Source organism: Elaeis guineensis, chromosome 1 (genome assembly GCF_000442705.2).
Source record: "Elaeis guineensis isolate ETL-2024a chromosome 1, EG11, whole genome shotgun sequence".
Taxonomy (NCBI): domain Eukaryota; kingdom Viridiplantae; phylum Streptophyta; class Magnoliopsida; order Arecales; family Arecaceae; genus Elaeis; species Elaeis guineensis.
The window spans coordinates 135023570-135038823 of NC_025993.2; the positions used below are offsets into that span (position 1 = coordinate 135023570).

Here is a 15254-nt window from a genome sequence, read left to right on the forward strand (position 1 = left end):
GTAAATAAAGAAAATAAATTTGATATATCAAATTACATCGAAATCTTGTCATAATGTGATATTTTTCATAATGTGATATCAATTTGAATATGAGATATAAAATTTAATAAGGATAAGATTTGATTTAGTTGTATTAAGAGTAAGGAATGAAACTAAAAAATTTGGCATATAATAAGAGGAAGCAAATTTTGAATAAAAATTGAACTCAATTGATTATAATATTAAAGAGGACCTTAATATTTTAGGATTGTTAAAGAAAAATTTATTTTATTGATTTTATTGATTACCTTCTTTTTAAGTTATCCTTTTTGATGCCGTCAAAAAGAGGAGAGTTATTATTGAGTATATGCTTAAGCTTGATTAGAATAAAGTATGTTTTTATTATTTAGTGGTTCATGCTTTATAATTTGCATATACTCAAAAGTTTTATCATCATCAAAAAAGAGAAGATTACTGACCTAAAGATTGATTTTGATGATCACAAAGAGTTTTGAGTATAAGTTATAAAGTCTGACTATATTTATGAGGATGTATAGATTTATTATTCTTAGTGCTCACTTAAGATAAAAGATTCAAGATTTTTCAAGGTATAGATAAAAGAACCACCACTCAAAAACTTAGTGAAGAAACTCTAGATTAAACATATCTTACAAAAAAATTTTAATGAGGATTAAATCAATTAAGAAGGTAAGTCTCGTCTAGAAATCAAATTAGAGAAGAAAGACTATCTAAGAATTATGGCACATAAGGCACGCCAGTTGAGTCGACCCAGTGGAAGTCTGAGTCAATCCGATCTCAGAAGGCAGCAAAAGATAGAAGGCTGAACTTTCAGACTATGTTCACTGAGTCGACCCAGAGGGTTTATGAGTCGGCCCAATGAGGAACTAAGTCGACTCAGAGAAAAGTTGAGTTGACCCAGTGACTATAACGGTTAGTTTTTCAGAACTTCAGTTTTTTATCTGCAACGACTCCCAATGGCTATTTTCTTTATTCCAATGGTTAGAATTTTAAATGTAGCCATATCAAGTGACTTAAAATGGTCGAAACTTCAAGGATATAAAAGGAAACCCTTAAAAAAGAGTTAAGAGAGTTTTTGGAGAGTTTATTGAGTATCTATTGAGAAAGTCAAAGGAGTAAGCTGAAAAGAGAAGAGAAAGAATTATTTTTAGAGTTATCCTTTGTTCTTCCACTATAAATTATTTTCAAGCAAGTGAGAGCAAGAGTAAATTGAAGTGAGGAAGTGATCAAGTCAAGAATCAAAGAGCCTCACCATCACTCAAGCATTCAAGAAGAAGATAAGCGATCAACTATCATTATTCGGACTTCTTCTGATTCTTCAAAGAGTTTTATTTTTCTAAACTTAATCTTTTGTATTCATTTTTGAGCTTATTGTATTTCAATTTTCTTTGGGAAGAAACTTAAATGGGTTCAAGTTTTAAGTTGGACATTATTGCGGTTTGATTGGTGAGCCAAGGTTAAAACTAATCAGGATTGATTGTTACTCCGGAGAAAAATAATCGCTTGTGAGATTTTAGTTGGTGATCCAAAAAAGTTTAACTGGGTTGATTGTGAGTCCGAAAAACAATCTTGTACGATTTTAGTTGGTCAGTCAAACAAAATTAACTGGATTTGATTGTGAGCCTGAAAAATAATCGGATTGTAATTCTAATTGTGAATTATAGTTGAATTTCCAAGTAATTTACTAGGAGAATGGACGTAAGTGCTGAGTTTGGCACCAAATCATTATAAAATTTATGTGTTTGTGCTTGTGCTTACTGCTGTTATTCTTTATATTTTTTATCTTTTCACTGTTCCTCATATTTAAGATTTTATTATTTATTATGTGCACATCATTTAATTTAAATTATTTAAATTTATATATTAATTATTTAAATTTTAAAATATTCAATTCGTCCCATTTTTTTAGGTAGCTCTATCCAGACAACACCGTCTTACTGCATCAAAAAAAAAAAAAAAAAAAAAAAAAAGACCCCACGCGTATCTAATGTAAGATTACTTTGCGGGCCGTGGGCTTTTCTTTCTTTTTTTTTTTTTTTTGTTGACTAATGCTATACACCCGCGTAAAACCATGACCGGAGCACACCGTTGTGGACCCTGATAATAGCTATCATGCAAAACTCCAAAAGGTCTTCTTTTCTGACGACCTAGAATTTGGTCCATGCGTAGCCGACGTTTTCTAAAATTGTTGATCAGCACATTGTCATTGACTTTGCAAGTAAACCCCTCTATGTGCATGATGGACCCCTACCAATATCGGCTAATGTAGTTGAACTAAACTACAGTTAATGCAAAAAAGCATACTGCAATCTAAGTCATTTTATAGTGCCAAGAAGCCATTTTTACTACAATGGCATTTCATAAAAGAAAATAAAAATTGAGACTTTAGGCTGGAACCTACAGAAGTGTTGACCCCACCAGGCTTTAGATGGGCTTGGGGTAAGCATGAAATGGCTTACAAGTCAGCCTAGGCATGTAGTTATGCAACGTATATGTTCATTTGACACTCTTTCATCGATCAAAACTAATTATATTATTTAAATAAAATGAAATAATCTTTGTCGCAATAATATATTATCATGATAGCTTTTGATAGTGCAATAATAATTAATGTAATAATATAATATTACTATGTTATTATAATGTTATTATGTCAAATATTATGCAAATATTATTATATTTTTCAAACCATTACTTATTACATTATTTAGATTAAATAATAATAAATAATTTATAATTTAATAAACCTTATAATAATAATTTTGATAGTATAAATAGTTAGATTTAGAATCGCTATATATAATACTTTTTATCACTAAAAGTATTTTCTCTGCTTAATTACCAAATAGACGTCGAAGTTCTATAAGACTTCAAAAATGTAACTACAAAATAGCAAATAGCTCTCCGTTAAAAGCTCTATTAGTGAGTGCTCTACCATTCAAAGCTCTACAAATAAAGTTATACCATCTACAATAATGCCAAATGGGATGTACATCTCTTAGTAACTTTGAGCAAATAGAAAAATTCTTATCTTCCTTAAAATTCAATGACCTGATCACATTGATATTCCAATCAAAGACTCTTGTATTCTATTCAAATGCTTGTTATGTTCGATGGATGTGGCGCAGAGGATGAAAAACAAAAGAGCACAAGGGCACTTTCCTCTCATAATCTAATCCTGTCTCCATTGTGACATCAGTGTTTATGAAAGGTTAGATAACCAATGTAGATAAGTCTAATGGACCATATGACCTATGCATCATCCAATACATTCACATCCTAATATCTAACAACTTAAGGCACCTACCAAATTCCATTTTTCTACATGAATCTAATGCAAAACTACTTCAAGAATAGTTTTTGCGGCTCATTTTATCCTCGCAGAATAAACAAGGCTACATCAAGCAGCTGCACCCCACATTTGGGAGGATGTTTGGGGTCGATTACTCCTTAGAAATATTTATCTTAACGGTCACAATCCAAGTGTAGTTAGAGAACTCACAACTAAGACGACAATCAGCATTTAATTAGAGAATTTTATAAACATGTAGTAAGAGAATTCCAGAGATGATGGTCCTTCCAGCTAACTAAAATCACAGTTAGCATGTGTTAGGTTACTCATAATGCGTCACGTAGCTTGCGAAATTCTTAAAGTCTCATTCCACTGTCCTCGACAATCAACTTTTGACCTATATATGGCCAATTTATTCCTTCAGAATTTTCTTCAATTTTCTAACAAATGTGCTGACTTCAATTGTTTCCCTTCTCAAAAGGGAGTCTCTCTCTCTCTCTCTCTGACAAAATCAAAGTTTTTGACCCGTATATGGCCAATTTATTCATTTGACGTTTTCTTCAATTTTCCAATAAATGCGCTGTCATTGACTTAAATTGTCCCCCTTCTCAAAAGCGATGTTCCCCGTCTCCAAGGGTTACAAAAAAAATTGATGGATAGATAGATAAATAATAGATGGATGCATGCATAGAACAGGGATCGCGATTGTATCTCTCGTGTGAGTGGAGAATTCATTTTTCTTTGTACGAATGCACAATTATTTCACCCACTGTATAGATCTCAAAATATTTTAAACTTCATCATTCAACCACGTACATAGATCACAAAAAGATTAGTGGAGATCCAATGGTAATTTCGTGAGAAAGAAGGTGAATCGCTCTTTTGTGTAAAGACATAAATGACCTTGAACCAATAAATAGATAGACCCCTACCTTTATATATTGGTTCAATTAGAATAAGTCTAAGCCAAGCAATAATTTAGAATTTGACTAGCAACATTTTCAATATGTTATAGTCTTAGCATGCCAGCACAATGGCTGGAAAATTAGCACCGATAGAAGTTTCTTAGCCATACTAAAGAGAAACAATTATGAGGATTTATTTCAATAAAAATGAAACGAAAATTAAGTCAAGAAGCAACGGATGGCAGGGTTTGTCTAAGGGAGAAAAAATAGATGGGCTCTAGGATTTACAGCTAGCTCTTGATTTTGGAAAGACTCAGGCTAAGCATGAAAGTACAATTATTTTTCTACTCATTTTTGAGCTGATAAATTGAAAAAAATCTTGACATCTCCTTGTGCAAACAGTTGCATCTCTATATAATCATGGTTAAATGTAAAAATCATACACGATTAAAGATGGAGAAATTATGAAAAAAATATCTAAACATTATAAGTCCAGTATCCTTCCTAGGGTCAATCAATTGATCTGAATTACTTAGGTATCTGAGCCATCAATTAGTCTAGAAGGCATCTAGATAGAAAAACCCAATAAGAGAGAGAAAGAATCTAGAGAGAGAAAATTTTATAGAGAAAAAGTAGAGAAAGAAACTTGTAGAGAGAAAAAGCGGAGAGAGAAGGTAGATAGTGGAGAGAAAAACTCTCCTCTCTTTTCTTTATTCCTTTTTGCTTTTCATTTCTTTGCTTTTCTTTTTCTTCCTTTTTTTTCTTCTTGCTCTTTCTCCCGTTTCTTCTTTCTTCTTTCTTCTTCATGAAAATCAGGAAATTCGAACCCCCTCCCCTCCTCTCTTTATCCAATCATAGTCGAGAAACTCGATCGATGGCAGAACTCGATGCCGATTAAAAGATGACCTTGACAACGACCCCATTCATCGGTGGTTAGAAAAACAAGGGAAAATAAGGCTCAGAACAGGGAAGGCCCTATTCTTGCCCAAATTCGATGATTTGCTGGCTCAAATCGACGGCAATAGTCCTAGGAAGGAAGAGTAATGAAGTCTTAAATGTCTTACTTAGGTCTGGCCAGGCTAAATGAGGGAAACTTGATGATTTCTTTGGCAAAATCCCAAGGAAAGGACTTGGATAAGGGCTCGGAATTAGCGGTGTTTTCTCAGAAATTCAATGATGAAAATCCAAGGAAGGAGAGATCACTTCTTATAGATGAATTTTAGGGCTTTTCTTTATTCAATTGGTGGCCTAATCATGGTCTTTGATGGATTCAGGAGGGAAGAAGACTCTCGACAGGAGTCCTCTTCCTCCCCTCACACGTATTCCCCTTTCATTTTTTTGGCTTTAAGATTCATATAGGAAGATAAAAAAATCTAGGTCATTATAGATATGAAGCAGCTACAACATTTGGACTTTTCTTTGTGATTCTGCCATGATGTCTGTTCGATATGTCTTTTGGAAGACGAACAGCATGTGAGATTTGATCATCTTTTATGTTACTTAGCACACCGGAGATTAGACCTGACAATAAGATGAGACGTGTCTGTAGGCCCTATAGGATATTATTATTTGTAGAGCTTTGAATGGTAGAGCACTCACTAATAGAGCTTTTAACGAAGAGCTATTTGCTATTTTGTAATTGCATTTTTGAAGTGCTATACAACTTCGACATCTATTTGGTAATTAAGCAGTGAAAGTACTTTTAGTGATAAAAAGTATTATATAGCAATTCTAAATCTAACTATTTATACTATCAAAATTATTATTATAAGGTTTATTAAATTATAAATTATTTATTATTGTTTAATGTAAATAATGTAATAAGTAATGGTTTGAAAAATATAATAATATTTGCATAATATTTTACATAATAACATTATAATAATATAGTAATATTATATTATTACATTAATTATTATTGCACTATTAAAAGCTATCATGATAATATATTATTGACACAAAGATTATTATATTTTTATTTAAATAATATAATTATTTTTTATCTATGAAAGAGTGTCAAATGAACATATACGTTGCATAACTACATGCCTAGGCTGACTGGTAAGCCATTTCATGCTTAGCCCAAGCCCATCTAAAGCCCGGTGGAGTCATCAATTTCGTAGGTTCCAGCCTAAAGTCTCAATTTCTATTTTCTTTATGAAATGGCATCTTGGCACGGTTATGAGACTACTATTGATGCTGAACGTAGTGCCATGGCCCAGGAGAACTCAATCAAACGATTCAATCTGCCTGGTCTATAAAATGACTTAGATTACAATATGCTTTTTTGCATTAACTGTAGTTTAGTTCAACTACATTAGCCGATATTGGTGGGGTCCATCATGCACATAGAGGGGTTTACTTGCAAAGTCAATGACTATGTGCCGATCAACAATTTTGGAAAACGTCCAAGGAACAGAGTGGCTTCTCTACCAAAAAAAAAAAAAAAAAAAAAAAAAAAAGGAACATAGTGGCTACGCATGGGCCAAATTCTAGGTATTCAGAGAAGAAGACCTTTTGGAGTTTTGCATGATAGCTACTATTAGGGACCCCACAACGATGTGCTCCGGTCGTGGTTTTACGCGGGTGTATGGCGTTAGTCAACAAAAAAGAATGAAAAACCCACCGCCCGCAAAGTACTCTCACATTAGATACGTGTAGGGTCATCTAATTTGTAAGATGGTGTCTTTTTTTTTATTTTTTTTGATGCAGTAAGATGGTGTCTTCATTGCTACGACAAGATCTTGTCATGTGCAGCGTATGTGGAAGTGGTGTTTTTTTAATTAAATATTGATGCAAAATTAATCTAGGAATGGAATTTTTTCTATATCATAATTTAAGATGTATACACAGATTGGGTGTTTTTCTTTAACTCTCGATAGAAAAAACTAATTGCAGGTGAGAGAAACTAATTCTTGTTCCTTACTTTCTCAAGAGAGTTTTCACTATTTATATGGCAAGACATTTCACAAGTATTCCAACATGCAATGGCGCCACTTATTTTTAATTCCTAGATGATATAGAGTGGGCTTTTGCTTTGTCTGATCTAAGAATTTACATGAGCTGAGTAGCTCACGGTTTACTCAAACTCGACTTGGATCCAAGCTTGACCCAATTCAATTGGATGTAAATGAGCTGATGATAATTCTTCGTCGATAAATATCCTTATTAGCGATGGCTGATTTGCCGTCACTAATAACAGTTGCTAATAAAAAATATTTTTGTAGTATGTTTTATATATTTTTCCTTCATAACATATTAAAATTTATTAGTTTATGTGCCTTAGTACTAAAACAATGAAATTAGCATCAATAAAATTTCTGTTGATCCTATGTTTGATTTTGATGATTCCAAAATATTGAATATAAATAATACTAATTATGTGTTTTAAGAGTGGATGCAGGATTTTCTAGATGCTCACAATGAAGAAATCATTCTTAGAAGAAACCTATCAAACTGTCAAGCCAAAGTACTTAAAAGGATAAATTTTCATAAGTTTGGATGGCTTATTGTGAGGATAAATAAAATTAAAAGAAGCAAATATCATTTGGTAGTATTAGGACCAAGAAGTTCGAGTTTGAGAGGCTAAAATATGAAGAAAAATGATGTTAGAAAGTTTGGAGCCGATTCCAAGAAGTTTCAAGTCGACTCTGACATATTGGAAGAAGACTAGCACAGATTTGAGTTAACTCACTTTCAATCCGAAACGACTCTCTCAACGAAGATAGAAAATTATATTTTTAAGATCCCTGCTCGAGCCAACTCATTTTCAATCCGAGCTGACTCGCTTGCAAATTAAGCCGACTCGCTTGCAAATGGAGTTGACTCATCTGCAAATAAAGTAGACTCCTGTCACGAGACTGCATTAATAGTTAGTTTTTATGTATTTTTTCAATGGCTATTTTTTAGGTCTAACAACTATTCCAAGACTTCCAACGGTCAAAACTCACTCTTAGGTCACTTTCAAGCTTACAAAAGACTAGAGAATCAATTGGAAAGATAGCTAAGAGGATTAAGAAAAGAAAATCATCAGTTTGAGTGAGGAACATTGAACATCATTGAAAAGAGAAAAAAATAGAGATATTAGTGCACATATTTGAGAGCTTTCAAAGAGTGATCTTCTTCGACATCATCTACATTCTCTTTAGCATCAAATAAAGAGAAGTAAAGCTTCAAAAGAGCCATTCCACAATCATTTTCTGAAGCTTCAAAGAGTTCTTTTTCAATTTTTATTTTATACTAGAATTATTTTACTTATATTTTATTTTTTTTATAAGTTTTTTTGGAAGAAAGAAACTTAGGGATTAAGCTTGTCCAAGCCTGAAATTGGACCTGTTAGGTTTTGGTTGGTGAGTCCATAAAATCAATTGGATTGATTGTGAGCCCGAAAATAATTGGTATAAGATTGTGATTAGTGATTCTGAAAATCAACTAGGTTTATTTGTGATTCCGAGTAAAATAAGCATGCTATAATCAAAAGGATTTTGATGAAATTCTCAAGAAGTTCTTGAGAAGTGGATGTAGGTGCAGGGTTGCATCGAACCGCTATAAATTATTATGTTTGTATAGTGCCTTTTACTCTCTTGCTTTGCATGTCTTGTATCATTTTAATTCTTACATTGATTTACTTATTCTCCTGCTACACATTGTTTACTCTTCACAAATTTCAAATAAGTTTAATTTGAAGCATATATTTGACTTAGATTTTAGATTTGGTTAAAATTTTTAAACAACCCAATTCACCCCCTCTCTTGGATTGCTACCTTTCTAGATAACAATTAGTATCAGAGTGGGTGCTCTGTTATTTGTTGTTGACCTAGTGGCCTAGAGCAAAAGCTCATGGCAATCCTGATTGGTTTCTCATTTATCGAAGATCAATCCACATCGAGGACACCACTCTTCAATGATACAAATTATACTTTTTGAAAAGCTAAAATAAAAATTTTTGTATAAACTTTAGATTATGATATGTGAGGAGTCATGACTAGAGGACAACACACATCTACTATTGAAATAAATGGAGTGTCTCATCTCAAACCAAAAAAAGATTGCGATGAACGTGATAAAAAGATGGCACAATTAAATACTAAAGCTATTAATGTACTTTATTATTCTTTAGATGTAAATGAGTTTAATAGAATATCCACTTGTACATCCGTAAAAAAAATTTAGAACAAATTAGAAATAACTCATGAAGGAACAAGCTAAGTTAAAGAGTCTAAGATTAATTTGCTTATTCATAAGTATAAAATATTCAAAATGAAACAATATGAGTCTATTTCTGATATATTTTTTAAATTTACTGATATTATCAATGCTTTAAATGGTCTTGGCAAAATCTATTCTAACTATGAGCTTGTTTGCAAAATTTTAAGGTATTTGTCAAAAATATGGAAAGCCAAAGTAACAGCAATACAAGAAGCAAAGGATCTCATCAAGTTATCCATAGAAGAATTGATTGGTTCACTCATAACACATGAATTGAGTATACATCTAAAAGAGGAAGAAAAAGAGTCAAAAAAGAAGAAGACTATTGCATTCAAATCAACCACCAAATTCTAAGACAATGATGAGTCGGAGGATGAAGATAAAAAAGAAAGTGAAGATGAAGATGAGGACTTGGGATTACTCACTTCGAAATTCAAAAAGTTTCTCAAAAAAAAAATAGTTGAAGAAGGAAGACAATGAAGAAAAAGAAAGAAGAAAATGAAGGTTCCAAAATGGTATTAATTTTATCTATTCATTGCACTAAAGATTCTACGACTAGTCGACATCAACGCTTAGGCAAACCCACAAAAGATCAAATCTTCAGGAATTGAGTATCTGAAGTCATTAGAGGATCCTACAATCTTTCTAAAACTGCTTGAAACCTCTAATCTAAGAGCTTCACAAAACCTCTAATCATTTGGTTGAGCAATGCCAAAAGCTCCAAGATGAAGTAAACTAAGCTCCTTGATAAGAATGTTTGATGCAAATATGAAGAGGTCAAATCCAAATGGTGAAGTGAGAGCAGCCAACAAAAGTCAAAAAAAATATAGCTTTGACAAAAAGATATGGCATGAGTTGTAACAAAGAAAATCCGAACGATTGATACAAAACCTCATCCCATTAACAAGACAAATCTTTGTGCTAACTCAGTAAAATTGTTACTTTTCTAAACCATCAATATCTGATACAGGTTCCCATCTACCAATATATTTTTGTTTGAGAAAAGCTTCTTCTCTACTGTTTTATGAGGTAATATATATCTACAGAATAGCAAATAGCATAGCTGATTAGGTGGCGATATATATGGCTAATCATATGGAAACAACTTTCTAGACCTCTATATAAAAATTCTTTCAGATTTTTTGTATATTTCTGATTTTGCCAAGAGAAGGATCCAAAAAGAAATCTCAACTAAAAGATTAAAAGGTCTCAAGTTTTGGTTGAATAGAAGGGCCACGTTTATGGGCTTGTTTACTAGTGACACAAGAATAAACAACCATAGCCCAAAAGCTACACTTGCATTTGACCTATGTTTAGAAATTTAACATCATAACTATATATCATGAGAATGACCGAACCAAATCAATCATGGAAATAGTTGATCAAATTGAATATGCCAATTTTGAATGGAATGCCACTAATTTGACCACCTTGACATGATCCTTGTGACCAAGTTCATCCTTAGTCTTTTTAGAGTAATAAATATAGATTTGACCATTTAGTTCGATCCAACTACCTAGGGAAAAAATTATTTAAAAGATGCCATTCAAAAACATGTATATATTTAAAAGATACACACATATATGGCTCAAACCCAAATGTAGAATTCAAGTCAAGTTGTTTGACTTTGGCCCCTTCTTCAAATTGAAATTTGTGCATTTCAGATGAACCCAAAGTAGCTTGATTATGTCCAAGTAGCCAATCAAATAAACAATCATCAGTCCCAAAGCCAAACTTAAGGTGATGGCATGTGGGGGTTGGCTTGTTGGGCTCTTCTTAGGACCATATTTTATAGGGGAAATTCAACGCATCTCTCTTTTGGTGCGAATATGATCATATAGTCCATTGGTCCAAGCAGACTTGAGATATAAGCCATGATACTAAAAGAATAAAAGAAAAGAAAAAGGAGGAGGACTTACCGGACCATAGCCAATAAAACCCCAACACTGCCCTGATGTTGAGGTGGCAATCATGTCGGATTTGATGAGATACATACGATGATAGAACAAAAATTTGTCAATTTAAATTTAATATATTTATTAAATATATCAAAAATTTATATCTACATCCGATCTATTTATTAAATGGATAATCCGATCTGATCTATAAAACTTATTTATTAAACAGAACAAGTCAAGTTAAATGGATTAAATAGATTAAGCAGATTGGATGAAATAGATCAGAAATAGATTAAGCATATTTTAAATAGATTTTAAACAGATTGGATAAATCGGATCATATATAATTTAATTATTAAATAGATAAAAAAATTAAATAATATAAAAATTTGAATTTAAATTCAATCTATTTAATAAATAAATCTAGATGAGTTGATTCATTTATGGTGCAAATCTATTTCGGTCAAATCCAAATCTGTTCAAGGCGGCTTATTCACGGCGATGAATCGAAGCATAAATTATCATCCCCACCCCACTGCCCGTTCTTATCTTCTTCCCCACCTCTCTGAACCCTTGCCATCTCTTTCCATAGCTCCTCCTTCTTTCCTCCCATCACTTTATCTCTCTATCTATATATAGCTCCATATATTCCTTTTCTTTTCTTTTCTCCTTCCCCCTCTTCTGCTCTATCCAGCACCATAAAAAAATCATCAGCTGAACTCAAAACTAAGGCGTAGATTAATCATTAGTATTGGAGCTCTGAGGCAAAAGAGGAAAGAAAGAGAAAGGTGGATCGAAGGCATGGGAAGAGGCCTCTCCCTTCCAACGAGCCGGAAGAGAAGGAAGAAGAGCGCGTGTTCTCTCGCTACACGGCGGCGCGCGCGGATCAGGACGCGTCGGTCATGGTGTCGGCCCTCGCGCATGTGATCAGCTCGAGCTCTTCGGGGGTGGGAGTGGGAGTGGGAGGGAGCGAGCCTGCGGTGATCCAGCCCGAGTTGAACTCAGCCATGGCCGGGACGGAGTCGGGAAGCATGGGGAGAGATCTCAGCCAGCCTTCAGAAGAGCAAGGTATGAGCTAGGATTTTTGCACCACTTTCTTCTTCCGTCCTCTCGAGTCTTGAAATTTATTAATAGCTAGATCTCTATAAACAAGCTATTTAGTTAGAAAAAAAAATACGCTAATTAGATCTCTACTGATACTTGTATGTCACTCAGACCGTGGAGCTGTGTTCTTCTATTATTCACAATTAGATGGCACATGCGTGTGAAACTTGTAGGAAAACCCTAGAAACAGCTGTATTAATATAGTTAATTGACCGTTTTATTAGATATTTTCTTAGGGATTTAGCTTTTCCTCCAGCACTAGATTGGTCTTGGACAATGTTCAGCGTAGTTAATTGAGCATTTGATTCCATATTTTCTTAGGGATTTAACTTTTCCTCCAGCACTAGATTGGTCTTGGGCAAGTTGCGGAACATTGTCGGCATAAGAATCAAACATTACAATATTTAGACTTGCAGGGCTGCACGATCACAAGACATCTCTCTCTCTCTCTCTCTCTCTCATTCGTTCATTTTGGTCAACCCTTAAATTAATGAAGGGAATGTGAGGAGAAGACACTACCGGGGAGTGAGGCAAAGGCCATGGGGGAAATGGGCTGCAGAGATAAGGGACCCCGGGAAGGCAGCGAGAGTGTGGCTGGGGACCTACAGCACGGCCGAAGAAGCCGCCATAGCCTACGATGAGGCAGCCCTGAGGTTCAAAGGCACCAAGGCCAAGCTCAATTTTCCCGAGAGAGTCCAAGGCCGGACCGACCTCGGCTTCTTAGTCAGTAGGGGGATCCCAGGGCAACCGCCCCAGTCCATCACCCCACCGCCAACAGCGACATATCCGGACCTCCTCCAGTATTCTCAGCTCCTCCAAACTAGAGATGAGGACCTGCAGAATGTGGCACCGGGCCTCTTCATTACAGACTCTTTCACGTCGGGGTCTTCCCAAGTTTCACAACCTTTTATGTCGGGGTCCTCGCAGGAGTTTTTGGATTTCTCTTTGCAGATGGGGAGCTCTTCTTCCTCTAGCTCAAGGGCTCATGGAGACCAGAAGGACAAAGACAGCAACCAGCAGCAGTGAGAGCGGTGACCGGCGTGTTTGAGATGGTGCAACGGTGCGAGGGGTGAGAAGGATGGGACAATGGGTAGGTGATGATTTGTTTTTGTGGTTCTTTAATTTGTTTGATCCTGTCTTTTGGAACTTTTGGAGTGCTAATGTGGTAGCTAGGATGCAAGTGTGATGCCAAAAAGTTAAAAGAGGGGTGACAAAAAAGAGAGAATGGTAGTGTGAGGAGGACTCTTGGCGCTTGATAATTTGGTCTTTTGTTCGTGTTTTGCCTTGGGCTTTTTCTTTGATTTTTTGCTTAACCTTTCAATGGTTCTTTGCTGTCTTTAAAGTAGTAAGAATGAAAAGAGGAGACTTCATGGATAGTTTGCTTCAAATTACTTTACTCCAGCTCCTGTTAATGTAAAGCTTTCACACTCCACATATTCCCCATGTCTTTGTATGTGAACAAGGCATGCATCAGAGTCTCAGAGAAAGAATAGAGAGGACAAGAGGAAAACAGGTTTTGCCGTTCGATAATTTGGTTTCTTTCTGAGCCTTTGCTCAAGTCTCTTCATACGATTGTATCCAAAAGAAAAAAGGTCTCCTCATTGTACGTTGTTCCTTTAAGAGATTGTCCTATTTATGGCTGATCAATATTCTGTCACCTATTATTTTTGCTCAGTGAACTATAGAACTTATCTTTTAGGTAGAGACGGATTAGAATTAGAAGGAGAGGAGATTTTTCAACACGATTTCTTGCTTTCCTCCAGAATGGTTTTCCTTTCTATGTAGCATCCAAGACCTTCCATATATAGGACTCTCATACAAAAAAATCTACATAGATAATCAAAGAGGGAGTAAGAAAGATGTCAAGGATAACTAATTAAGAACAAAAAGTATCCATGGCTAGTGCATTGAAGCTTATCTTCGGTGCTTATGATACTTAAAAGACGAGGTGCAACAAAGAATATAGCAAAGAATATTGCTTTCATGACTTTTGGAGGTTTGTTATCTTCTCAATATACTCTCTCTCTCTCTCTCTCTCTCTCTCTCTCTCTCTCTCTCTCTCGTATAACATGAGGGTAATGGCAAATATTTCATAGATATATAGAACTATTAAAACGACAAGCATATATTCACAGGTGTCGTAGAAATGTAGATCCATAGACAAATATCCAAAAGGGGAAGAATGAGAAGAGGTTTAAAGAAGAAGGGAAGAATCCATGATCCGGTCTTCGTTCAACCACCCATTGTTTTGCGAAGTCATAGAAGTCGGCAGACAATGTTAGGTTTACTGGTAGCCATGATCTCAGAAAAGACGGCGTTGCTTTGGCTTTCGCTTCAGCTTTTCGGCCGGTCTCAAAGTATTCCAGAAGGCAACCCAGTTTTTTTTTTTTGTTTTTTTTTTTTTTGGTGAAAAGAAGGCAACTCAGTTATCGCCAATCGTGGCAGTAAAATCTCCTCCCCACGGCCCAACCACTCTTTCTCTCTCTTAGTTTCGTTTCTTTCGAGAAACCTCTTAGATTCCAGCGATATTCGCAGATTGCTATTTTATTGGATCACTGCATTTGATACTTTTTTTTTTTTTTTTTTATGACAATCTAGATCATTTTGATTATTTAAATTATTTTTTAAAAAATAATTTAAATTATTAAAAATTATTAAATATTTAAATTATTAAATATTTAATAATTTGATGATAATAAAATATTTAGATAAAATTATTTTCATCAAAAAATAAATTAAATTTTACTTTTCCTCCGCAGCTCTACATCGAACACGCACCCCCTTCTCCCGTATGATGCCACTGCTGCTCCTTTGTGCCTCCTCTTCCCC

At 34.6% G+C, this 15254-nt stretch overlaps 1 protein-coding gene across 1 annotated transcript; it reads left to right on the forward strand.

Moving 5' to 3' along the window:
• The first annotated feature begins 11890 nt into the window (after window positions 1-11890).
• On the forward strand, window positions 11891-13978 carry LOC109504802 (ethylene-responsive transcription factor ERF113). The gene is made up of 2 exons (XM_073250849.1): window positions 11891-12389; window positions 12922-13978. The coding sequence occupies exons 1-2, from the start codon at window positions 12224-12226 to the stop codon at window positions 13449-13451; spliced, it is 696 nt and encodes a 231-aa protein (XP_073106950.1). The 5' UTR covers window positions 11891-12223; the 3' UTR covers window positions 13452-13978.
• The last annotated feature ends 1276 nt before the right edge of the window (window positions 13979-15254 follow it).

What these genes read in the sequence shown, in the direction of transcription:
- LOC109504802 (XM_073250849.1), top strand. Translation starts at nt 12,224, where the DNA reads ATGGTGTCGGCCCTCGCGCATGTGATCAGCTCGAGCTCTTCGGGGGTG. An exon ending in CCAGCCTTCAGAAGAGCAAG is followed by an intron (nt 12,390 to 12,921) that starts GTATGAGCTAGG and finishes AAATTAATGAAG; the next exon opens with GGAATGTGAGGAGAAGACAC.